The sequence below is a fragment of the Panthera leo genome, chromosome D1, assembly GCF_018350215.1.
Source record: "Panthera leo isolate Ple1 chromosome D1, P.leo_Ple1_pat1.1, whole genome shotgun sequence".
In the NCBI taxonomy this organism is placed as follows: Eukaryota; Metazoa; Chordata; class Mammalia; order Carnivora; family Felidae; genus Panthera; species Panthera leo.
The window spans coordinates 20,012,250-20,037,570 of record NC_056688.1 but is presented as its reverse complement, the minus strand read 5'-3'; the positions used below and the strand labels follow the sequence as shown (position 1 = coordinate 20,037,570).

Sequence of the window (25,321 nt, the reverse complement as noted above, 5' to 3'; positions counted from 1 at the left end):
TTCCGGTTAAGCGTCTGACTCTCGATTTCAGCTCAGGTCATGATCTCCCAGTCGCGAGTGAGATCGAGCCCTGCGTCGGGCTCTGTGCTGACAGCGAGGAGCCTGCTTGGGAACATCCCTCTCTCTCTGCCCCTCCCTGGCTCACACTCTATCTCCGGCTCTCTTCCTCTCTCAAAATAAACAAACAATTAAAAAGAAACTTGTCCAGCCTTTTCATTGCTAGAAAAATAAGCGAACAGGAATTCTTTCTGCTGCCATCCTAGTCCTCCCTCCTCATTCCCACCGACAAAGAGGGGGGAAAAAAAAAGCTACCAAGAATTCTTTCTCTGGGGTCCCAGACCCAAAACCTTGGGTTACCACTTGGTTTTAATCATGTCCCACCTTTGCTGCTGACGATTCAGATTACAGTAGTACTCTTCATAGGGGGCTTTGTCAACAAGGCAGAGGACTCCTCATTTGAGGAAACTTCAATTGTCTCGAGTGTTAAATCCGCTATTATTCACGTGAGCGTAAGTGCCCAGAGATGGCATTTCAGTCCCCAGAAGGGAAGACATTTACGGGCTTGCTGTGATTTCTCTCACCTTGTGAGCAGGCTACTTGAGCTGTGTGGTTTCCTGAAGATTTATTTCCCTACAATTGAGGTGCCAGGTGTCACTTTTTAGGTCACAAGACCTGAGTTCCCTCAAGGTAATATACAAAGCCGTTCTCAGGCTATTTAATCTCCCATCAGCGCTGAAATCCTCTATTTTATCCTGCTCTCAATGGGGTTCTTTTGTTACCAACACTCACAACCGGTCCATGCCACATGCACTCAGAATAACGGCTTAATGGCACTAGGGTTCCCTGGCCCACACACACCCACGTCCATTGGAACAGCGTTTGCGTCGGGGAATCCTGGTGCCTCACGCTGGGAGGATGATTTCTTAGTAAGATCCGCACTTCGTTATTAACGTTTGTTCATACCGTGCCATCCAAGGGTAGTTTGTCCCCAACCCCGCAAAAGGCAGCGTCTGGCTGTTTCTCTTTGGCGGCTTTCCTGTTGCTATGCCATAAGCAGAGAGGAGGATGCATGGTGGTCTTAACCAAAGGTTCATCTGCTTTAAAACAAAAGCTGTTCTTGTCCTTAGTGACCCCGATCGACCCTGGCGTCCTGAGGGTTGTGCCTGGGCTCCAGGGTCAGCTCTGACGTTGAGAAGTGTCTGTTGTGTTTATTAACAATGAAACGCAAATACTTTGAACTTGGGTTAGAAATTCCATCGGATAATAGTAAGAAAACTTAGAGCACACGTATTAACTGGCTCTAATTTATAGCATCAGGAAGGGAGGGTTCTGTGTTCAGATGAACAAAAGACGTCAAGAAGTCTTGACAGTGTTGGAGCCCAAACCAAAATAATAGGTCTTTGGGAAGGTGGGAAGTTACTTAGGATGTGATTACAAGGAACTTGACATTAACTAGTCAAAGATCCTACATACCCTGTCCTTCCTTTGCCTAGAAAGTCAACAGTTATTTCATTATTTTTTAAATGTTTATTTTTGAGAGAGAGCTCTCCTGAACCATGAGATCATGAGCCAAAATCAAGAGCTGGATGCTTAACCAACTGAGCCACCCAGGCGTCCCAGTAGTTATTTTATTTTTTTTTTAAGTTTGTTTATTTTTGAGAGAGAGAGCTCTCATGCACATGAGTGGGGTAGGGGTGGGGGACAGAGAGAGAATCCCAAGCAGGCTCCGTGATGTCACCATGGAGCCTGATCTGGGGCTTGATCTCAGGATCCGTGAGCTCATGACCTGAGCTGAAGTCAAGAGTCAGACGCTTAAATGACTGAGTCACCCAGGCGCCCCAAGAGTTATTTTAGAGTGGCAAGAAAGCAAATCTCCTATTTCATTTTTTTTTTTTTTTGAAGCTTTACTTAATTGGAGAACTTTGCATTTTTTTCTATTGGTGACCTGTTCCATGCCTGGGAAAGGATCTTCTGCTATTGGGAATGTGCTCCCTCACACTAGTCAGCAAAGTACTGGGTCTAGTTCTGGATACACAATGGAACTGGGATTTGGAATACCCAGGAACGTTCATAGGACAGCACAGAATGATTCAGGACAAGACCTATGTGGAAAGGTAGAGTGAAGAGGGATTAGTTGGTTTAAAGTAGAGACCTTAGGCACAAGTAGGATGCTTCCAAAGAAAATAATGATGATGGGGCATCTGGGTGGCTCAGTTGGTTAAGCATCCGACTTCAGCTCAGGTCATGATCTCGCTGTTTGTGGGTTTGAGCCCCGCATCGGGCTCTGGGCTGACAGCTGGGAGCCTGGAGCCTGCTTCGGATTCTGTGACTCCCTCTCTCTCTGTTCCCCGCCCCCCCCCCCCCCCGCTCAAAAAGAAACATTTAAAAAATTCAAAAAAAGAAAAAAAATGATTATGACGACCATCAGTTGTCAGTATTTTTAAAGTGAGGGTGCATAAATTTAAATTGTCTCGGGACCTTGTTTCCAGTGTCTTTTTCTTGAGATGTTCATGTCTCGGGTGCCATGGTCTTCCATCCGGAAAGAAGGCACTAGATTTGGGTAGTTGAAGAGGAAAAGGAAAGGCAGCCTGCAGCATTGGTATGCTGAACGCCTGACTGGCGTGTAGGATGCAGCAGGGAATTAACAAATCCTTTTGAAATGAACAAATCCTTTGGAAGCATCCCATGGGCCACTCCGTATTGCTGCCATGTTAGGTCTAACGGTCATGAGATGCTTGGCTCCTCTTTATCTTCATTCAGGAGTGGGTTATAAACAAATGAGTTCTGGGCCACCTGGGTGGCTCTGTGGGTTAAGTGTCTGACTTCGGCTCAGGTCATGATCTTGTGGTTGGTGGGTTCAAGCCCCACATTGGGCTCTCTGCTGTCAGCACAGAGCCCTCTTTGGATCCTCTGCCTGCCCCCCTCCCCCCAAAAAATAAACAAACCTCAAAAGAATAAAATAAACAAATGGTGGGAATGCAAGCTGGTGCAGCCACTCTGGAAAACAATATGGAGGTTCCTCAAAAAACTAAAAATAGAACTACCCTACGACCCAGCAATTGCAATTCTGCCCATCTGGGCAGAAATCAGTTTTACCTATGGTGGGTAACTATTCTCAGGCATAAGAATAGACCTGTAAATAGAGGTGCCTGGGTGGCTCAGTCAGTTAAGCATCTGACAGCTCAGAGCCTGGAGCCTGCTTTGGATCCTATGTCTCCCTCTCTGTGCCTCTCCCACTCGCACTCTCTTTCTCAAAATAAGAAACCTTAAAAAAAAAAAAATACACCTGTAAGTAATAAGAAGTCAGTGGTGGATATTATTGATATTTAGCAGTAACCCTCGAAACCCATTTAAAATTCAGTCTAGCGAGTAACCTTTAACTGTTGGGCTCTTTGATGCCATTTGTCTACAGGATCAATGGCAGCGTTTTCAGTCTCTTTGGCATTCTGAATGGACGTCTTGTCGGTTACACTGATGGAGTAGGAGATCTAAGAGGGTAAAACAGAGAGAGCATGTTAACAAGTTTCTTCTTAGTCTTAGAGCCACGAGGCCCATCTGTGTAACCTAGAAAGAGACCCTGAAGGGCTGTGTTTTCTTTTCCGTTCAAGGATCTATCTCGGTCTTCAGGGACCTGGATTGTTCCTAAGGAAAATGGGAATAAATAACGTTTCCTCCTGTAGGCACGATGTGAGAATTGGTGCTTTGAGGTCAAACTACTATTTATTTTTTTTATTAAAAAACTTTTAAAAGTTATTTATTGAGAGAGAGAGCAAGAGTGGGGTAGGGGCAGAGAGAGAAGGGAGAGAGAATCGCAAGCAGGCTCTGCACTGTCAGCACAGACCTGATGTGGGGCTCGAACTCCCGAACCGTGAGATCATGGCCCGAGCTGAGATCAAGAGTTGGACGCTTAACCGACTGAGCCACCCAGACGCCCTGTACTTTAAATGTTTGATATATACTCAGGGGACCCAGTTTTCAAACAGTTACCTGAACTGAATGTAGCAACAAATGTCGAGTATATCAAATGAGATACTAATGTAGTGAAATAACGCTGTACTTGAAGATAGCGACAACAACAGAAATAACAATGTTCATTGGATGTGCATGGTGTGCTAGTAGCTGTCCTAAGCACTTAGCATATATTCTATCAGTTATAATATATTAAAGCTGATCAGGCATGTAACTATTAACTATTAACAGATGATCTGATTATCATCTCTCAGAGAGGTTAAGTAACTTGCCCAGAGTCAACAGCTAGTAAGTAGAGGCACCAAACAGTCTAATTCCAGAGCCTCATATTTTGCAATTTTGCTCAAGTAACTCACTTATTACAGATATCATCTTTGGGGCGCCTGGGTGGCTCAGTCGGTTGAGCGTCCAGCTTCAGCTCGGGTCACGGCTGGTGGGTTCGAGCCCCGTGTCGGGCTCTGTGCTGACAGCTCACAGCCCGGAGCCTGCTTCAGATTCTGTGTCTCCCTGTCTCTCTGCCCCTCCCCTGCCCATGTTCTGTCTCTCTCTCAAAAATGAATAAACGTTAAAAAAATTAAAAACGTAAAAACATAAAGAGCAATATCATCTTTGACTTGCAGAATTTGTAATGTTGGCACTTAGTGAATTTGAATGATGGAGAGTGAGCTTCTCGACTTTAGTCAGATGTTGGAATGACAAGATATCAGGCGACCCTGAAGTGATACAGTCTTAATGTTGGTAAAAGATTCTAGAGGTAATCCAGTATAACCATAGTACTTCTATACCATCCATTTGCTATTTAGACACATGCCCCAGGGGGCGCCTGCACAGCTCAGATGGTTGAGCATCCAACTCTTTTTTTTTTTTTTTTATGTTTATTTATTTTTGAGACAGAGACAGAGCATGGATGGGGGAGGGGCAGAGAGAGAGGGAGACACAGAATCCGAAGCAGGCTCCGGGCTCTGAGCTGTCAGCACAGAGCCTGACTCGTGGCTCGAACTCATGGGCCGCGAGATCATGACCCGAGCTGAAGTCGTCGGACGCTTAACCGACGGAGCCACCCAGGTGCCCTGAGGATCCAACTCTTGATTTCAGCTCAGGTCATGATCCCAGGGTCCTGGAATCGATCCCTGGGTCGGGCTCCCTCCTGAGTGTGCAGCCTGCTTGGGATTCTCTCCCCTTCCCTCTCCCCCCTCTGCTCTTCTCTCCTGCTCATGTGTGTGCACATGTGCACGCACGCCCTCCCTCTCTCTCTCTCTCAAAATAAAATAAACACATGCCCGTCTGTGTCACTGTAGGTTTAAAGACCTTCTGTGGACTAAGGAGGGGAGAAGGCATAAGGTGGCTTGAGAATATTCCTTTTTTTCTGTAGGAGACCTGGTCCTCTTGACCATCCCATGGAGTAAAACACTAGCTCTCTTAATCCCTGTTTCGTGGATGGTGAACATACTGTCGCATCACTGAGCCACCCAGTTGCTATAAAATTTCTTCCTATGAGAGCAGAAATACATCTTCCTGTAATTTCTAGCCTGCTTCCTTCTGAAATAATGGAGTAAGTCAAACAAAATGAGACTGTTTGGCTCGTTCAGACGATGGCCCCAAATAATAGAAGCTGACTGTGATGCCTTTGCTATAAACCTCCTCTTATTCACGGGCGCGGTGGCGAGATTTCTTTGCCATTCGTCCTGGGACAGGCTACCCAGTTTGGGTTCCTTTGGCCACCGTGCCTGATGGCTCGTCAATGTCGAGCTTGCCCTTTCGAAACTGCTATAACTTTTAAATTTAGGTTTTGCATCTTATACTTGTTTTATTAAATTGTCCCCGGTGGGCTGCGTAGCGTGACGAGGAGTGAGCCGTGTAATCCTGGAAGAAGCATGGGGTTTAGGGTCCATTGTGTGCGTTCACGTGTTCCCAGTCTCCTGCTGCTCCGTACTCCGCATACATGCAGAGTCAATACAGGGAAGAGCGGGAAATATTTGTTACATATTAATAAGTCAGCGACTGACAGTAAAGATAACCTCATTCCTCAGGGCGCCTGTACTTAGAGGTTGATCTGAAAATGGGGAAAAATGAAAACAAAACTTGTTGATGCTCGAACCATCCTGGTAAATAACACGGAGCGACTTGTGCCGTTGGATCATGGAGATTTTTCTGATTACAAATGGGACTGATCAGATTTTGAAGGATTACCTACTCCGCGAAAGGAAAGCTTCCCAACACCATGAAACAGTGTAACTTGCACTGAGATAGTTAAGAAAGATGAATGCTGCCACCCAAGGTCAGGAACCACTGTGTCATGATGCCCATGTCTCCGTCCCTCTCATGGCACCGGTTCAAGAAACACAAGGGGATTATACAAGCATTAGGGTTTTACAGCTTTTGCTCCTCTTACTGTAAAGGTTTCCATCCCTTGTTGCCGTGATGTTAAAAGGAAACACCACTCATTTAAAAGTAAAATCATCTCTTTCCTGGAGGAGAAATGAAGGCCAACAGAGTTTAAAAAAAAAAAAAAAGTTGGGGGGGGGGTTGGCGCCTGGGTGGCTCAGTCGGTTAAGCGTCCGACTTTGGCTCAGGTCATGATCTCACAGTTCTTGAGTTCCAGCCCCTCGTGGGGCTCTGTGCTGACAGCTCAGAGCCCGGAACCTGCTTCCGATTCCGTGTCTCCCTCTCTCTCTCTGCTCCTCCCCAGCTCATGTTCTGTCTCTCCTTCAAAAACAAATAAACATGAAAAAAATTAAAAAGAGTCTAAATAGGCTGCCTAAGCAGTCAAGGAAATAATCCTTTTTCCAACCTCAAACGAGTGACGTCTTGGGCAAAAACGTTATCTGGAGCCTGGGAGAAAAAGTTGGGTTGATCTCCTAGAGCCTCCACTAGGATGTTTGATTCCCTGGACTTCTGGGAAGGGGACTTGGTTTCGTTAACTCAGTTTTTCACTGGTGATATCGATGGTTTGACGACCAGTAATGGGATCCCCTACACGGCCTCTGGTAAAGAATTTACAAATTAAAAACGCATTGCCCTACGCTGCCTTCCCCAGAGAATGTGGGCTGCGTGATATTTCCATCCACACGCTGTTTCGGTGGACTCCGTGTCTGAATCACCCCAGCGAGAGACTCCGAGCACGTAAAGCATGCTTCTTTCTACGTTATCTCTTTGAAAGTGGAGTGGGACACAACCTCTGCCAGCTATTTTTTTTTTTTTTGTGAACCATTCTATTAATACCAATCAAATCGAGAAAATGATCAAATGAAATTGCATTTTGAGCATCATAAGCTGCGTAATGTCTATTCTGTTAAATTGGGGCCTATAATTGCTTCTCTACTGAAAAGATACAACAAAGACAGCAATCATGGCATGTCATTATCCCAGACTAGAAAACCGGCCTTTGCTGGGAGGACTTCAAAGGCTTGTGGTTCTCGAATTGCATTTGGCTGCTATTGATGAAGCGCGGGCAATCCTGATTAGGTGTTTACACTGAGGTAAGGCGCAGAGCAGAGAGCCTGAGTGCCTGGGTCTAGAGCCATTAAAAAATTGTACATTATGTTCCTTGCTTTGAAGTGAGGGTTTGTAGGAAGGAAAGCAACTCAGATTGACTACAGCTGAGCTAGACTGGGCTGCGGCTTCTCTCTCAAAGAAACTGGGCAGGTTCTCAGAGAGAATCGGCACCGCACAAAAAAGTTGAGGCTTTAACCAAGAGCGATATGTGAATTAGCGTATCTGCACGACACATGCTGAATTGTGTTTGCAAAGCGTATTATTAGCCTTAAATCCTGCAATCGCTGGATGTTTGGCTCCTTTATTCCTTGATGTTGTGTGTTTTTTTTTTAACTTTATGGGGAGCCCCACTATTAATTTGTTTCCTTGTTATTCCTTGGGGGTATTAACCAGCACGTGCCCAAATTAAAGCAGGTCAAGGAGTCTGATTTCTGAAATGTAGCGTTCGCCCGCCCTCACCCCAACACGTCTGCTTTTGAAACCCTCCCTTCGGTGCATGATCGCCGGATTCAATGAGCGTTTGTTAACTTGGCTGACGAGCGATCTGCTGTATTAATTCTGTCCTATTTCTCATACATTCTGCTCTGTCAGTCCCCACCCACTCACATGGGTGCTGCCACCTCTGTTCATACGTGGCCAGCAAAACAGGTGGAGGCGTGGCGGTCCAGAGAGCCTGCCGTGGTGGGGCTCCACCTCCGATACGTCGCACAGCTACTTGGATTGTCTGGGGACCTGTAGTAATTATTCAGCTGTTTAGAGACAATACACGTGAGATACTTTGGCTCCCGTGGGCCGCTTTCTCCGTGCCTGCCGATCACTTCCTAATGTATTTCACAAGTATGTGTTCAATAAGAATTTGAGGGCCTCGAGACCTCTGGATCTATTATTTTTTACATTCATTCTCCCTATAAGATACCGCAGCTTAAAAAACCCCTGAACTAATTATGCTAAGCCACCACTTTAAAAAACCCTTCAGTGGGGCGCCTGGGTGGCTCAGTGGGTTAAGCTACGACCTCAGCTCAGGTCATAATCTCATGGGTTATGAGTTTGATCCGCATGTCAGGCTCTGCTCTGACAGTGTGGAGCCTGCTTGAGATTCTCTCTCTTTCTCTCTCTCTCTCTCAAAAAATAAACTTAAAAAAACCTTCAGGGGCGCCTGTGTGGCTCAGTCGGTTAAATGTCCGACTTCAGCTCAGGTCATGATCTCACAGTTCACGGGTTCCGGTCCCGCTGGCTCTGTGCTGACAGCTCAGAGCCTGGAGCCTGCTTTGGATTCTGTCTCCTTCTCTCTCTGCCCCTCCCCACTTGTGCTCTCTCCCTCAAAAATAAAGAAATGAAACAAACAAACAAACAAACCTTCAGCACTTTTCCGTTGTCCTTAATCTTTAAAGGTTTGTAAGGCCCTGCATCCTATACTTCTTGGTCTTTTCACACCGTATTTTCTCAACTCTATGGTTGGGCCACATGTACCATTATGTCTAGGTCCGCACATAGGCCATCCTTTGCTGAGAAACCCCTCTTCACCTGATTTATTCTGACCAATCCCATTCACTGTTCCTGTTCCAGCCTTGGCTGAAATATAACTTCCTCCAGGAAGCCCTCCTTGACTCCTCAGAGGTTACTTAACAATAGATGCACCTGAGCTTATGGCCTTGGCACTTTGTACTTTCCCTTTTGTAACAAGTCTTACCTTGGTCATTAGGTTAGTTTCTCTCACCTCCTTCATGACTTCTTTAAAACCATAATTTCCCCCCAGCCCCAAATTCACCGTTTCTCTGCTCTAGTTCTCTCCCTTGCACTGATTTATCTATTCTGTCTATTGTCCGTCTCCTCCTACTAGAAAGTTAGCCCCACGGTGGTTGGAATTTTTTGGAATTTGGTTCAGTGATGTATTCTAAGTACCTAAGACAATGCCTGACCCACCATAAGCTGGTAATAAATATAGGCAAATGAACGATGCAATTGACTGTTTTCAAGAATACGAAAGAGATTTTGTGTTCGATTAACCAGCAGCCTGAGTTCTATATAACACAACTAAGAATATGGACGTGGGACCCCTGGATGACCACATCATTCAAATTGTTCCCTTACCAAAATCCTTCAATGATTCTACGTCGTGTAGAGGAAAAGATACTTCCTTAGCGCAGCATTCTAAATCTTGAGCATCTATTGGAATCACTTGGAGCGTTTATTAAAACATTGCTGGGGGCGGGGGAGGCGCCTGGGTGGCTCAGTGGGTTGAGTGTCTAATTCTTGGTTTCAGCTCAGGTCCTGATCTCAGGGTCGTGGGATGGAGCCCCGTGTCAGACTGTGCACTGAGCACAGAGCCTGCTTAAGATTCTCTCTCTCTCCCTCTCCCCCTCTCCCCCGCTTGTGTGTGCACTCTCTCCAAAATTAAAAAATAAAATAGATTCCTGGGCCTTGCCCCAGAGTTTCTGATTCAAGAAGTATAGGATGGGGCCCAAGAATTTGCACGTCTAATAAGTTCCCAGGCAATGCTGACACTGATCTAGGGACCACATTCTGAGAGCCCCTGCATTACAGTGACCTACAAGGGCCTGCATGAAAGGCACCAGCCAGTTTCTCTGCCTAAATACCTACACTCCCATCCACGCAATCTAGTCCCATGCAACATGGAAGTATTCGTCGTCTCAATTTACTGGATTAAGTAATACCCTCTAGTCCTTCTTTAAGATATCCTGGGGCGCCTGGGTGGCTCAATCACTTGAGCGTCTGACTTCCGCTTGGGTCATGATCTCATGGTCCGTGAGTTCGAGCCCCGCGTCGGGCTCTGTGCTGACAGCTCAGAGCCTGGAGCCCGCTTCCGATTCTGTGTCTCCCTCTCTCTCTGCCCCTCCCTTGCTCGCTCTCTCTTTCTCAAAAATAAACATTAGAAAAAACCAAAAAAGATATCCCAACTAATGCCCGCAGCCAGATGCCATGACTGGCCAGCTGCTCTCTAGGATGCCTTGGTATTTCTGTCTGCAGTAGTTGAACTGTATGTTTACCAGTTCTTTCTACATTTGTTTGCAAACCTGTTGATTTCTATTATACATGTTATTAAAATAATAAAATTCATGGGAAGGTCAGATTATTTGGAGAAATCTGTGTGTGAACAGAGAGTCGTTATTTTCATGAAAACTAAGCAAAATAATTTAGAATGACCCAGTAAAGCAAAAGGGAAAATGACAAGTAGGGCAGGGGGAAAGCTGTAAAAGATTATGGAAATGGTTATTAGCAAAATCAAAGATTATGTTCTTAGATCCTAGGCTTTTTAAGTTTTCCCTGTGCTTGTAAGAAATCCAAAGTATAAATCTTAGCTCTCAGACTGATTCAGGAAAGATGATGCAATACCCTGGCAGCATATGCATGGACAGAAGAGGCCTTGGCCCCTCTGTTAAAGGTTGGTGAATTAATGTATGTTTATATACTTTACACGAAAATCAACTATCTCAGATTATCATTTTTCATATCTGCTTTGACTGCTTTTTTTCTTAGGTTTATTTATTTATTTTGAGAGAGGCAGAGCAGGAGTGGGGAGGCGGAGGGGCAGAGAGAGAGAGAGAGAGAGAGAGAGAGAGAGAGAGAGAGAGAATCCCAACCAGGCTCTGCTAGGCCAGCCCAGAGCCCGACATGGGGCTTGAACTCATGAAACTGAGATCGTGAGCTGAGCCGAAATCCAGAGTAAGATGCTTGGGGCGCCTGGGTGGCTCCGTTGGTTAAGCATCCGACTTCAGCTCAGGTCATGATCTCACGGCTCGTGAGTTCGAGCCCCGTGTCAGGGTCTGTGCTGACGGCTCGGAGCCTGGAGCCTGCTTCAGATTCTGTGTCTCTCTCTCTGCCCCTCCCCTGCTCACACTCTCTCTCCCTCTCAAAAATAAACATTAAAAAAAAAAAAAAAGAGTGAGATGCTTAACCAACTGAACCACCCAGGCACCCAAGCCACTTTGATTGACTGACCAAATATCATTCCTGACCTGTATCCTAGAGGTTCCCACTGTACTAGGGGGCTTCTACGTAAACAGCATCCTCTCAATGCTTTTCTAAAAAAATTTATTTTTAACATTTATTTATTTTTGAGAGACAGCACGAGTGGGGGTGGGGCAGAGAGAGAGGGAGACACAGAATCCTAAGCAGGCTCCAGGCCGTCAGCACAGAGCCCGACGCGGGGCTCGAACTCACGAACCGGGAGATCATGACCTGAGCCGAAGTCGGCCGCTCAACCGACGGAGCCACCCAGGCGGCCCAGCATCCTCTTATTGCTTTTACACCATTGCACTTCACTCCCTAGGCCTCAATGCTTTTTCCGCCCACCGCCACCTGCTACCTTCTGCTGCTTTGTAAAGAATCTGTTTAACGACTGCCTCTTCTGTGAAGCCCTCTCTGACTTCCCCTGCCAGACTTGTGCACTTTTTCTTCTATGTTCCTTCGGGGCCGTACGTGTCTCTACTACAGCAGCTGCTCCTTGGTACCCACTCTTTACTCTGTGGGCTTGCCACGGGGCCAGGAGGTCTTGAAGAGCAGATATACCGACAGCCGCAAAAGAACGGCTTCTTCCCGTTGCCACAGCTCCCGACCTTACCACAGAGCCACGCCGTATGGCCTGGGCAAGATGGCCCGGAAGGGTTGGGCACACCGGGCGCCTCTGTGCAAGCTGTCCTGAGGCACGATTACTCGTGTTACGATCACTTCTGGCTTTCGAAAGGGCATGCTTTCGTTACGTGGAAAGGCTCTCTTTTCGTGGATCCCTCCTCAGTCACATGGAGTTAATGGAGTGCCCCTCCATGGATCATACAACTGGTAGCCCAAGCCAGTGCTAAACAGCACACGCGGAAAGACGCCTTAAGCAACACACTGGACAAAACCGTAAAGTTCAATTTAAATTATGCTGTCGTAAGTAAGTGTTCTTGTTGCGGTCGCACGGGGCAGAAGAAAAAAAAAAGGCCAATCAGTGAACGCACAGAGTAATTACGCTGGAGAAGAAACGTTTTTACCAGCATAAAGAGGTGAGACTCGAACATGCCATCAGACTGGAAGAATTCTCTAGAACGGGATTCTACGTTTCTAGCCAGGTGTGTTCAGAAAAAGATGATCATCATTTAAAGGTAAAGCCTGATTTTCTAGACAGCCAAACGTCTTGCTAAGGCTGAAACTATGGAAAAGGCAAGCAATGTATCACTTAACTCTTAATCTTCTCTAGTGGGAGACTAAGTTCAAATTAAATGTCAATAATAATAGACATGTAGGGCGACATGCCCGTGCAAGGCTTTCACACATAGTATCTCATTCGGTCATCCCAATAACCCTGAACCTGTGGTACAAGGCCGAGGCCTTTGAGCTGCATCGCAAGAGGGGGGTACAGTTTTCCTAAGCAAACAAGATAGGGAAGGGTCGTCCATCAGTGTGGCCAGAAACACAGGGGAGATGCTGGGTTCGGGGAGCCGCGAGCTCCCAGAAGATGCAAGGGGGAGGATGACAAAAAATAAATAAAAAGACTGAAGCAGCAGGAAGGGGCTGGGTCTCGGAGAGGGTGTGCGAGTCTGAGAGTCTGAGTCTGACCTACAACATGGCAAGTGTGAAGTGTCCCTCTGCCTGCCTGCTTCGCGGACGGTCTTCTGGGGGTCCTGCCGTCGACCGGGCTGGCAGGGCATTTACATGCTATCCTTTTAGCTACACTTTCTTATCCCACCTGAAGCCCCATCCCTTTCCTTTTGCGTCACGGTAACCTGAAAAAAGAAAACAATCTGTTTAGAAGCCGTGGCTTCGGAATGCCCAGTGTTGGTAACAGCTTCCCTCTGCTGAGTGTCTGCAGTGCGTCGGGGGCTTTGTATAACTTTTTTTCCAATAAGCCTCCAAGGCAGACGTTGACCCCACGTAATGGATGAAGAAGGTAAGGTTTAAAGAATCCCTTGCTCAGATGTCTAGGAAGTGCCACCACCTAGGACGTCGGGGGAGCCAGGATGTATAATCCATGATGGTCTGACTCCCAAACTAGCGCTTTGTGTTGGTTTTGTTTTTTTCTCCCATGACATCGTGTTGCCCCTACGGGAGAACGCTGCTCCCAAGGCGGGCACAGACCGAACGAAGCTGGTCCCCCCAGAGCCCCCGACGTTTTCCCTTTCCCGTCCGTCCAGGCCTCAACTTGGACGACGTCTCCGAGCCCTTCCCAAGAACCCAACCATCCCAGTTAGGCTCCCCCTCGTCATTTTATTAAGTAGCTATTCAGCATCCTCTGAGGCTTTTACTGGCGTTTGAAATTATTTTGTTACACGTTTCTTGCCTCTGTCACGTGACTGGAAGGTAAGCTCCTTGAAGACTAGGCTCTGTGTGTCTTGTTTTCTGTTACATGCCGAGCACAGCACCGAGCACATCGTTGGTGCTCATTAAAGGCGTGTGGGCTGACTGACCTGCTGTCGCAGCAAGAGCCACAAACGTACGTTGACCTTCAAAATGGGTAGTGGATACTTACAGGGCTTTATATTGGCTTCAAGGCTATAGGGCGACTGAATAACGTTTCTGTATTTGCACTTGAAAAGCATCTGTACTTTCTAAGGAAGGCCAGGAGACGAATAGCGTGTCTAAAGCTGTTCCTGCTGTTTTCCAGGCATGCTAGATTTCACCTTTATCAGTCTTCAGAGTCATTCTGGAATCAAGACACAAAGGTAGCTCCTTTTTCAAGACCCGACTTTCTTTTCATGATAGATCATACATGGGCTCAAATCCTGGTGTGTTTCCAGCAAACGCTGAACAAACCATGAATAAAAAAGTTAAGCCTTGAACACTCACCAGCAAAGCTCCTGGCTGACTGTGATCCTTAGGTGCCCTCTAGTGTGTGTGCGTTTTTATGTCAGTTCCTTGCTTTCCACGGCATGTGATAAAGATCTTCTCGTGCATTTCAAGGTGATTTCCAGTGCATTTTAATGTACGATCAGCAGATGTGTGAAAAATGGCACACACAAAAAATTGCGGAGCAATTGAATTGAAAAGTCGGTGGTTCTGAGTCATTATTTAAAAGCAGAGAATGCATTTTAGGTCACCCCCAAGCACTCGGGGGTGTATAGTTGCAAGGGTTATTACAAGATGTTGTGTATTGTGGATCCATAGGCATGGTTCAAAAGAGAGCAGCTATCAAAGGATATAAAGGGAAAAGCTGTGCTCTCACTCTGTCCCCCGTCCACCCTCTGCAATTAACGCCCGCCAGTCCTATCAGGGTTTTTTATGCGTTCCGAACAAAACGTATATCTTTATTCTTCCTCACTTTTTTTCCACTGTATGTGCCATTCTTCTACACCTTTACTTTCTCTGTTAATAAGCCCTGATAAGTTATCCATAAGAGGTCATGGAGAACATCCCCATTCTTTTTTTTTTTTTTTTTTTTTTTTTAACAGTTACAATGTCCTCTACTTTATGGATGTACTATAATTTCAGTATGCCCCAAATAGTAGACATTTGGGTATTAGAAATAAGGCTGAATGAATAATCCTATACACGATTTATTTAAAAACTGCACATACGTAACTAGGAAAAATGCCTAGGAGTGGAATGTATTGGGTCAAATAAAAATAATCATTGCGGGGTGCCTGGGGAACTCAGTCGGGTAAGTGTCCAACTCTCTCTTTTTTTTTTAAATGTTTATTTTTGACAGAAAGAGAGAGACAGAGCATGAGTGGGGGAGGGGCAGAGAGAGAGGGAGACACAGAATTCGAAGCAGGCTTCAGGCCCTGAGCTGTCAGCAGCACAGAGCCCGACGTGGGGCTCGAACTCACAGACCGCAAGGTCGTGACCTGAGTCGAAGTCAGAAGCTCAACCGGCTGAGCCACCCAGGCGCCTCTCTCTCTCTCTCTTTTTTTAATGTTTATTTATTTGTTTTGAGACAGCGTGCAAAAGGGGGAGGGGCAGAGAGAGGAGAGAGAGAATCCCAAGCAGGCCCTGTGCTGTCATCACAGAGCCCAGTGCGGGGCTTGATCCCGCGAACCATAAGACCATGACCTGAGGCAAAATGAAGAGTCAGACACTTAACAGACTGAGCCACCCAGGTGCCCCAAGTGTCCAACTCTTGATCTCAGCTCACATCTTGTTCTCAGGGTCGTGAGTCCAAGCCCCGCATTGGGCTCCATGCCGGTCACAGAGCCTACTTAAAAAAAAAAAAAAAAAATCATAATCATTGCTAACACTTGTGTAGTGTTTGCTATAAGCCAGGCGTTGATCTAAGCACACTCCCTATATTAACCCATTGATTTAATCTTCTTAATAATTCTGGGAGGAAAGTACTATTATTTATTTTTTTAAGGATGAGGAAACTGAGGCACATAGAGGTTAAGCCACCTGCCCACGGTCAGACAGCTAGCAGGTGTCAGTGCCAGCTGCCGTGGCTCAAAAGTCTATTAGCCATTATGCTTTACTTTTTCAAGGAGTAAATGTATTTGTATTTTAAATAGATATTAACAAAATGTCTTCCGTATCAATTATACTAATTTATTCTCTCACCAACTATTCTGTACTGTTTTGGCCTAAAGGCTGAGGCCTAGTGACTGAGGTTGGGGATCTTTTCATGTTTCATAGATACAGGTATTAACTTTTCTGTGAATTATCTATTCCCGCCTTTGTGTATTTTTATATTGGGATTTTTTGGTCTTGATTTCTAGGAGCTCTTTATATATTGGAGATATTAGTGTTCCATCTATGATATGAATTAGAAGTATTTTTCTACTTTGTTCTTTATATTTTGACTTCCTTAGGCTTTTTCTCTGCAGAAGTTTTTGATATGTAGTCAAATTTCTCGGTCTTTTATAGATTTTGGACTGTGAACCATTTTGAGGTTATAGGAGAATTTTCTTGTTTTGTTTTTTTTCCACCTAGTATTTTTACGGTTTAATTTTTTCAATTAAATATTAGACCCATTTGGAATTTAGCTTGTTGTATGATGAGGTATGGATATGACTTCATTTTTGCCCAGATGGCTACCCATTTGTTTTATCGAACAAGCCATCATTTCCTCACTGACTTGAGATCCTGCTTCGTCGAATCGTAGTATCATATCCTATACTCCCGTATGCAATTTGGCTCTGTTTCTAGACTTTCTACCACTTTTTAATGTCTGTATATGCATTAAATGTTACCCTAGTATTTAATTATCGAGACTTTATAATACACTATGTGGTAGTAGTAGATTCTCTCAGGATTCTTTTTTTTTTAATTTTTTTAAAATTTAATGTTTATTCATTTTGAGAGCGGGAGGGGCAGAGAGAGAGGGAGGGGCAGAGAGAGAGGGAGACGCAGAATCTGAAGCAGGCTCCAGGCTCTGAGCTGTCAGCAGAGAGCCCAACGTGGGGCTCGAACCGACGAACTGTGAGACCATGACCTGAGCTGAAGTTGGACGCTCAGCCCACTGAGCCACCCAGGCGCCCCTCTCGCATGATTCTTAATTTCCAGAGCTTTCTTTATTATTCCTGGTTTTAGATTTCATCTGAACTTAATCAGCTTTTTTTGGAGTTTTGTTTTTTAAAAAAACAGTTGACTTCTTTAAATGTAAATTTCTTAGATTTACTTTCTTTTTTTTAAAAAAAAATTTAATGTTTATTTATTTACTTGAGAGAGACAGAGACAGAGTGTAAGCAGGGGAGGGGCAGAAAGAGAGGGAGACACAGAATGTGAAGCAGGCTCCAGGCTCTGAGCTGTCAGCACAGAGCCCGAAGCAGGGCTCGAACTCAAAAACTATGAGATCACGAGCCGAGCTGAAGTTGGATGCTTACCCAACTGAGCCACCCAGGTGCCCCTTAGATTTACTATCAAATCTTCCCAAATACAATACACTACTTAAGACCCTGTATTACTCAACTGGGCAGGGATGCTTGCAACAATAAAATGTATTAAGAAGCTGGTTTCCTTGGCTGTGTAATGGCAATTGACATTAAGTCATTCATTTGGCAACAGGTGTCATTTGTCCTTTCAGTATTTCTAGTTGTAAGACACTTGTCATCTTTTTCAAAGAAATTAGGAGGAGACAATAGATTTTCAAATATGAAAACCTTCCAGATAGATGCTGCTTAATCCCAAACAGTAACTTCCGCACCTGCCACCCCCAATACTTAACCTCCTGCTCCCAAACCCACAGAACAATCCTATCGGCCATTGAAAACATCAATGCTCTGTGGGTACTCACGTACCCAACTTTGACTTTGGGTCTCTGGAAACCCCTGTATGCGCTTTATGTGTGGTCCAGCAGCCTTGACATCACCTGGGAATTTGTTCGAAATGAACACTCTTAATTAAGTCTCGCCTCGGACCTACTCGATCGAAATCTGCATTTTAACAAGATCCTGAGGTGGCTCATTAGTGCCTTCGAAAAGTTTGAGGGGAAAAAAAGATCCATGGTTCTCAGTGGGCCTGATAGCAGAAGTGGCATCACTCAGAACCATGTAGAAAATTCAAATTCTTGGGTCCCACCCTATGCCTACTACATCAGAAACCCTAGGTTAGGTCCAGCTGTCTGTCTTAATAAACCCTCCAGTTGGCTCTGATGCACACTAACGTTTGGGAACCACTGTTGTTGTTGTTTTGAATGTTTGTTTGTTTATTTATTTTGCAAGAGAGTGGGGCAGAGAGAGAGAGGCGAGGAGAGAGAGAATCCCAAGCAGGCTCTGCCCTGTCAGTGCAGAGCCTGATGCGGGGCTCGATCTCACGAACCGGGAGATCATGACGTGAGCCAAAATCAAGATGTCAGATGCTTAACTAACTGAGCCACCCAGGTGCCCCTGAACCACTCCGTTAGATCAAGGATTCTCTCAATCTTGGCTAAATATTAGAATCACTTGGGGAGCTTTGAAAGAAAAATACCGGCTCTCAGGATCTTACCCCGAGATGTCAGTTGGTCTGGGGGAAGCCAAGAATCATTTTACAATTCGTTTCTCAGGTGAATCTAATACCCAGTGAGGCTTTCTAACCACTGCTCTGGAGATACTATTTCCCCCTCAAATAAACTATACTGAAGAGAATAAGTTTGGAGGTGATGGAAGAGATTCAGTTTTCATTTCCCATATATTTACTGAGACCTTGTAGTATGTTAGGCTCATTACCACGAAGATTAAAAATAACTACAAAGTGGGGCGCCTGGGTGGCTCAGTCGATTAAGCATCCAACTTCAGCGCAGGTCATGATCTCACGGTTCCTGGGTTCGAGCCCCACATCGGGCTGTGCACTGACAGTATGGAGCCTGCTTGAGATTCTCTCTCTGTCTCCCTCTCTCTCTCCCTGCTCCACCCCTGCTCACGCGCGCTCTCTCTTTCTCTCTCTCTCAAAATAAATAAATAAGCTAAAAAAAAGATAAGTCCAAAGCATAGTTCTTGCCCATAAGGGAACTTTTAATCTCTACTGGCAAAAAGACCTGCACATGTTTCATATATAGATAATGAAAGGAACACGTCATTCTATGCTATTGACTATAATGCAGTAAAACAAGTTACACGTATCATATCACTGTTAGGTCAAACTGATTTCTAGCCTGTTTATTTTTAAATTGCTACCTTTTTTTTTTTTTTAAATGGAGTAAGATGAAGGAAATATATGTTGGGAAATGATGAAGAAACACTTTCGATTATAATTATAAATAAGCCCTTCAACATTTAAACCTGGACCAAGTGGCAGACAAGGTCAATGGCCACTTCAAAGACTAATTCATGAGCTTAAAGATTGAGCGGGCCAAAAATGCTTTGAAGCTTCCTCACTGGCATAACACAGAATTATGCTGTGGAATCACTGACAGTCAATTCACCCCAATGTTGTCTGTAAATTAAGTTACAACTACTAAGAAAAATTACCAATTAAGAAATCAGCAGTTAGGGGCGCCTGGGTGGCTCAGTCGGTTGAGCGTCCGACTTCGGCTCAGGTCATGATCTCGCTGCTTGAGGGTTTGAGCCCCGTGTCGGACTCTGTGCTGACAGCTCAGAGCCTGGAGCCCGTTTCAGATTCTGTGTCTCCCTCTTTCTCTGACCCTCCCCTGTTCATGCTCTCTCTCTCTCTCTGTCTCAAAAATAAATGTTAAGAAAAAAAAAAATCAGTAATTAAAGAGTTTATAATAAAGTTATTTTCACTTTTATTAGTAGACATATAACTGTTTCCTTTGGCTTCATTATTTGCCTCTCCTAGATTGGCTTCTTTGGAGAACACATTTAAAAATAAATGAAAAATATTGTTCTTGTCTGGGGGAAATTACTGGCTAAGCATTTTTCACAGATACTGGACTGTTGAATTTATATTAAAAAATTGTTTAATGTTTACTTATCTTTGAGAGAGAGAGAGAGAGAGAGTGCAAGTGGCAAAGGGGCAGAGAGAGAGGGAGACACAGAATCCGAAGCAGGCTCCAGGCTCTGAGCTGTCAGCACAGAGCCTGACGTGGGGCTTGAACTCATGACCTGAACCAAAGTCAGACGGTTAACCAACTGAGCCACCCAGGCACCCCTATTTATATTTTTAAATGGGCAATGAAGCAAACTTCACAATTCCACCTAAGTTTCATAAAAATTACGTTAACATCTAAAATTGGGTCAAAATTGAATTCCGCTAAGTGTTTTGATAATTCAGCTGAATATAGTACATCCATTCCTTTGCTTTATTATTAGTTACCAAGGCAAGGATGTGACCCTAATCCTTTAAGACTATAAAAGGATTTTCTGAATTAAGGGAAAATCTCAAATGTTCATCTACCTCATCTCTCTTGTTCTATCAAAAAAAAAAAAAAAGAAGGGAAAAGATAAGCTACAGGTTAGAACAGGTTAGAGCACTTTAAATAATACCAGTTTGAATCTGGAATGCGTTTAAGGGCATCCTCATTTAATAACCTTTCCTTCTTATTTGAAAATGATTCCACATTAGTCGGTAATGAATTTCAAGCTATTTCCCCAATAAGGAAGGTAGATATACTGATCCGGCCCTTCTTTTCTTTCTTAACAATTTTAAAAAATTTATTTTTGAGAGAGAGAGGAGGGAGAGGGCTCGCAAGCAGGGTAGGGGCAGAGAGAAGGAGACACAGAATCCGAAGCAGGCTCCAGGCTCTGTGTCAGCACAGAACCTGACGTGGGGCTCAAACCCACGAGCCGTGAGGTCATGACCTGAGCCGAAGACCGGCGCTTAACCGACTGAGCCACCCAGGCGCCCCAGACCTTCTTTTCTTACATCCACAGACACATCCACCAGGAGGTGGGCTGATAGGATGGTTATGAGTGCCCATGAAATAGATTTTGAATCCATCGTCTGGGATAGAATTTATTCTAGAAATGATCAGATGAGGAAGGGGGGGGGGTATTTATTCCACTTTTATAATGGAGAAACTAAAGTTTAATTATATCATCTGCACAGAATAAAGGAAGGTGTAGTGACTATCAATCATGGTTGGAAAGGTAATAAAATCACCTGGAGGATTAAAAACGATGACCAAACCACCAGATGTTGTACCCCGCCCCTCTCCCACTACCACACAATATGTATCTAAAATCTAAGTTGAGAATGACTTGTGTATGTGAGTTGCTGTTTCTGATGTGAGTTTGTCACGTCACCTCCGTCGTATTGGGCATTTAAGAGGGTTGAAAACCAGGCAACCAGCACAGGGAACCATACGTTCAGTCCTCTATTTTATCTAATGGAATAGGCAGTTAAAAAAAAAAATCTGCATTTGGGGTGCCTGGATGGCTTAGTCGGTTAAGCGTCCAGCTTCAGCTCAGGTCATGATCTCACAGCTCGTGAGTTCAAGCCCCGCGTCAGGCTCTGTGCTGACAGCTCAGGGCCTGGAGCCTGCTTGGGATTCTGTGTTTCCCTCTCTCTCTCTCTTTCTCTGCCCCTCCCCTGCTCGCACTCTGTCTCTGTATCTCTCTCTCAAAAATAAACATTAAAAAAAATTTCTTTTTAAATTCTGTTTCCTTGAATGGAGATATTTTGGATATAATTGAATTATTATAGCATTGTAAGCCATTGATGGCTTTGATTTTGCTCTTAAGAATTAGTGGACTAACTCCCCTGATGCCTCAAAGAAGAGCAAGGACATCTGTCTTAGCCATGTGGTTACAATGACATCACCATCTCAAAGGAAGTGGTCTCCAGCCATTTCAAACAAGGGCAAATCCCAGTCTAGGGCTGGGAAGAGAGAAAGGAGCACTTACATACCTGTTCTGAGAGAATGTCCCCCCTTTTTTTATTGTGAAGCTGAAGATACGAGTCCGTTTTAGGAGTAGGTAATCCCAGAGTCAGCTTGTTTTTTTTCCACAAAATATTGTTTGGACTTCCTTCGCCGCCGGCCACGTGATCCTGGCAGAAAAACCTCATTATGTGAACTTGAACTCTTCAAGCACGGAGAGAGCTTGCTGGACTTCTCCAGATCACGGTCGCTCAGCTCCGAAGATGGCTGGCTGTGATGGGTGCCGCGCTCATAGTTCGGGCTTAAAAATTCACTGCCAAGTAAGGAGGCAACGCTCTGTGGGCTCCTCTTCTGTTCCGCCTTTCCCCCAGGGAGTTCCATGGACGTCTCCTTGGAGGGGTACAGTGGACCTGAAGTCAGATTTTCAGTCGAGCTGTCTACAGACTCTGGCAGTGCTTCCACAGTCAAGAACTTCCTCTCCTCTTTCTTACTCTTCCAGTTTGGGTCGTATCGCAGGTCTGAATATTTATCCTCTACCGGCTGTTGGCTGCCCAAAGCAGAAGGAAAATGTCAAGTCTTTCATCAAAATGAACTTACTCGTTATATTTAGTTGATTATCCTACTTAAATCTTTCTCCTATAATTTTCCTCTTTACTATCTTTTTTGTTTTTAATGTTTATTTATTTGCTTTGAGAGAGGCGGGGAGAGGGTGTGCACATGTGGGAGGGATAGGGAGAGGGAGGGAGAGAGAGAATCCCAAGCTGGTTCTGCACTGTCTGTGCAGAGCCCAGTGTAGGGCTCGTTCTCACAAACCATGAGATCTTGACCTGAGCTGTAATCAAGAGTCAGATGCTTAACCTACTGAGCCATTCTTTTACTATCTATACGTTCAAGACCTATCTGAGGCTCAGATTAGGTTTACACGCTGTACCTAAGGACGAAAAGGTCTTAATTACCCCAGTTCATTAAATTACAGAATAAAAGTGGGGGATAGTTAATTTATAAATGCCAGAAAAACAGCTGAAAAATAAATGTCAGTGACTCACTGGTTTAAGGGAGGCTATTATGCACACCTTAAGTGCTTCGGCTAATGAAGATAAAATTGATTTCACGTTTTGGCTGGTGACATACACATTTGACTGCTTATCTAGGAAGAAAATGTAGCTGCCTGGATGCTATTTTCCTCGGTCTGCGCCTTTTGTGAGGGAAAGCAAGATTTGTCTCAACTGAATACCCGCGTAGGTTCATCCTCCTGTAAAGCGATTTTACTTTTCACTTTGTCTTTGTAGGTTTTATCAGATGCGGTACAGAAAGATCCCCAAATGTCGAGAATCCGAACTCATCCTCAGTTCATATTCTTTTCGTTGGTCGGATCGATGCACACAGAGCAGCAGACAGGTCAGCATGTGCTTTAAGCTGTAGGACAGCCCTGTTTCAGCCAAAGGTTAAACGTAGGGTCCTGCCTTAGGGACACGGGCCAGTCCATAATCCGTGCATATGACCCCAAATAAAGTCTTCCCTTTTCCTCCTGACAGTCTCAATTTGTAAAGCACCTCCCGGTCTTAACCAAAAAAGAAAAAAAAAAAATGCTGGTAATATGGCATATTTAATGGCCCCTTTGATCTTCAAAAGCTAAATGGGGGAGATTTTCCTTCCTTGAGTACGGTACTCGCAATCCTCTAATCAAAAAGAAAATGTAAATCACCTAGGCTTTTTATGCTACTTGATATTCCCGTTTACAGAGGACGTAATTCTATGCTGGGTAAACAGACTAATGGTGCCCCTACGGCTAATTTACTTCTCTTAACGTGGACCTAGATTTCTTTTGCTTCGATGTAAGGCAAAAATTAGGGCAACACCACAAAACTCCCATGCCTTGCTAAACCGTCATTTTGAATTTGGGGTTCACGTATTAAGACGGAGAACTTCTTGGAGTTGGTTGCTTTTCTTTCTCCGCCCAGGGAAGCGAAATGATAAGCTCTTCCAGCAAAATGCCTGAAGGGAGATTGCGCCCACGTGTCGGGAAGCCAGACACCCGGTTGTGCAGCTTAGCCAACCCCCTAGGCAGCACAGGGTTACGTGCCTCTGGGGCTTTGAGGGGGACCTTTCTCCTGGGTGAGGTCTTGTCATGTTGAATGCACTGTATTTTGGCCTTGCCTTTTTTTTTTTTGTTTATTTATTTTTGAGACAGAGAGAGACAGAGCATGAACAGGGGAGGAGCAGAGAGAGAGGGAGACACAATCTGAAACAGGCTCCAGGCTCTGAGCGGTCAGCACAGAGCCCGACGCGGGGCTCGAACTCACGGACCGTGAGATCATGACCTGAGCCGAAGTCGGACGCTTAACCGACCAAGCCACCCAGGCACCCCTTGGCCTTGCCTTTCGCCTGGTTCCGTGGGTCTCTTTGGGCAGGTAGCGGGGACACGGAGTGGTGCAGCAGGGCACAGTCTGGACTTGGGACTGGACAGCTCTGGGTCTGTCCTTACCTATCTGTGCATCGAATGCTGTCATCTCTGAGCCAGTCTCTCTGGTCTGTAAGTAGGGAAAAATTATATTTTGTTTACTTGTTGGGCTTGCATAAGCATCAAAATGAGGCAGTTATGTCATAATTAAGGGTTTGTATTTGCTTATTTTCACTGTGGTAACTTTGCCTCTTGACCTAGTTAAGGTTCTGGGCAACAGGGACTTAAGTGTCACCCTTCCTTCCCTAACCTCTGCCCTTAGTACTCCACCCTGAGCTATGGACAGAGGAGTTAACGGGTGTTTCTTAAATAACTGGGCCTCAAAAATACTCGAGTCAACACAAATGTGGCATCGGATGATAATTTTTAAAAACCCAACAGTGTAGGAAATTAGACTCGAAACATGCAGAAAAGCTTCTTGCCTGGAACCAAATTAGTGAAAGCTTTCAAGGCTTGGTTTGTAATGAGTTAAACATAGGGTTCATTGGCGGTGGTTTAGGGAAGAAGAGAGGAAGGGGTACCTTGATTCTATCTTCAATATAATCATATAATGTTCAGTAAAGCCATGAATTTTTTTTTTTTTTACATGAAGAAGAGTGCCGTTTCCCCGTATCCAGTACATATTGAAAGGAAAACATAACGTTTAACTCTCCTTGTTCATTCATTTGCTCTGTTTCACAGAATTTAACTTCCCTCACTCGTTTGCTCACTCAGTGACTCTACAGGTATTTACTGAGCACTTACTGAGCTCGGGGATACAGCGATGGGCTCCCTGCCTTGTGGGGAATACAGACCAGGAAACAGGCAGTTTACAGTGGCAGTGATGAGGGACCTGATGACAGATTCTGTACGGATGCAGCGGAGGGCGGGAGGAGGGCAGGTTGAGGAGAGCTCAGGGCGAAGCAGAGGGGAGGTCTTTGAAAGGCTTTGTGAACCCTGCGAAGGAACCTGGCCTGTATGTACCTCAGTGAACTCGAGAGTCTGGCTTTCATTGAGCAAAAATAACTTAATTAGAGAACAGAGGTGTTAGACACGAATACTTTTGAACAGTCCAGGCGATGAGTTTTGGGAACGGATTGTCTCTAGAGGTGTGCGTATGTATTTGGTGTTTCGGACAGATAGAGTCCCCTTCTTTGCTCTCCGTTAAGAGTGACACATCACATCGGGGCGCCTGGGTGGCTCAGTCGGTTAAGCGGCCGACTTCGGCTCAGGTCATGATCTCGCGGTCTGTGAGTTCGAGCCCCGCGTCGGGCTCTGTGCTGACAGCTCAG

At 45.0% G+C, this 25,321-nt stretch overlaps 1 protein-coding gene across 1 annotated transcript in view; it reads right to left on the bottom strand.

The window, feature by feature from the left end:
• The window catches only part of JHY (junctional cadherin complex regulator), a 60,163-nt gene that overhangs the window by 21,198 nt on the left and 13,644 nt on the right, over positions 1-25,321 (bottom strand). Inside the window, 3 exon segments of the mRNA XM_042906567.1 lie at positions 3,375-3,488; positions 21,619-21,711; positions 21,713-22,136. Of these exon segments, the coding sequence (XP_042762501.1) occupies positions 3,375-3,488; positions 21,619-21,711; positions 21,713-22,136 (631 nt within the window).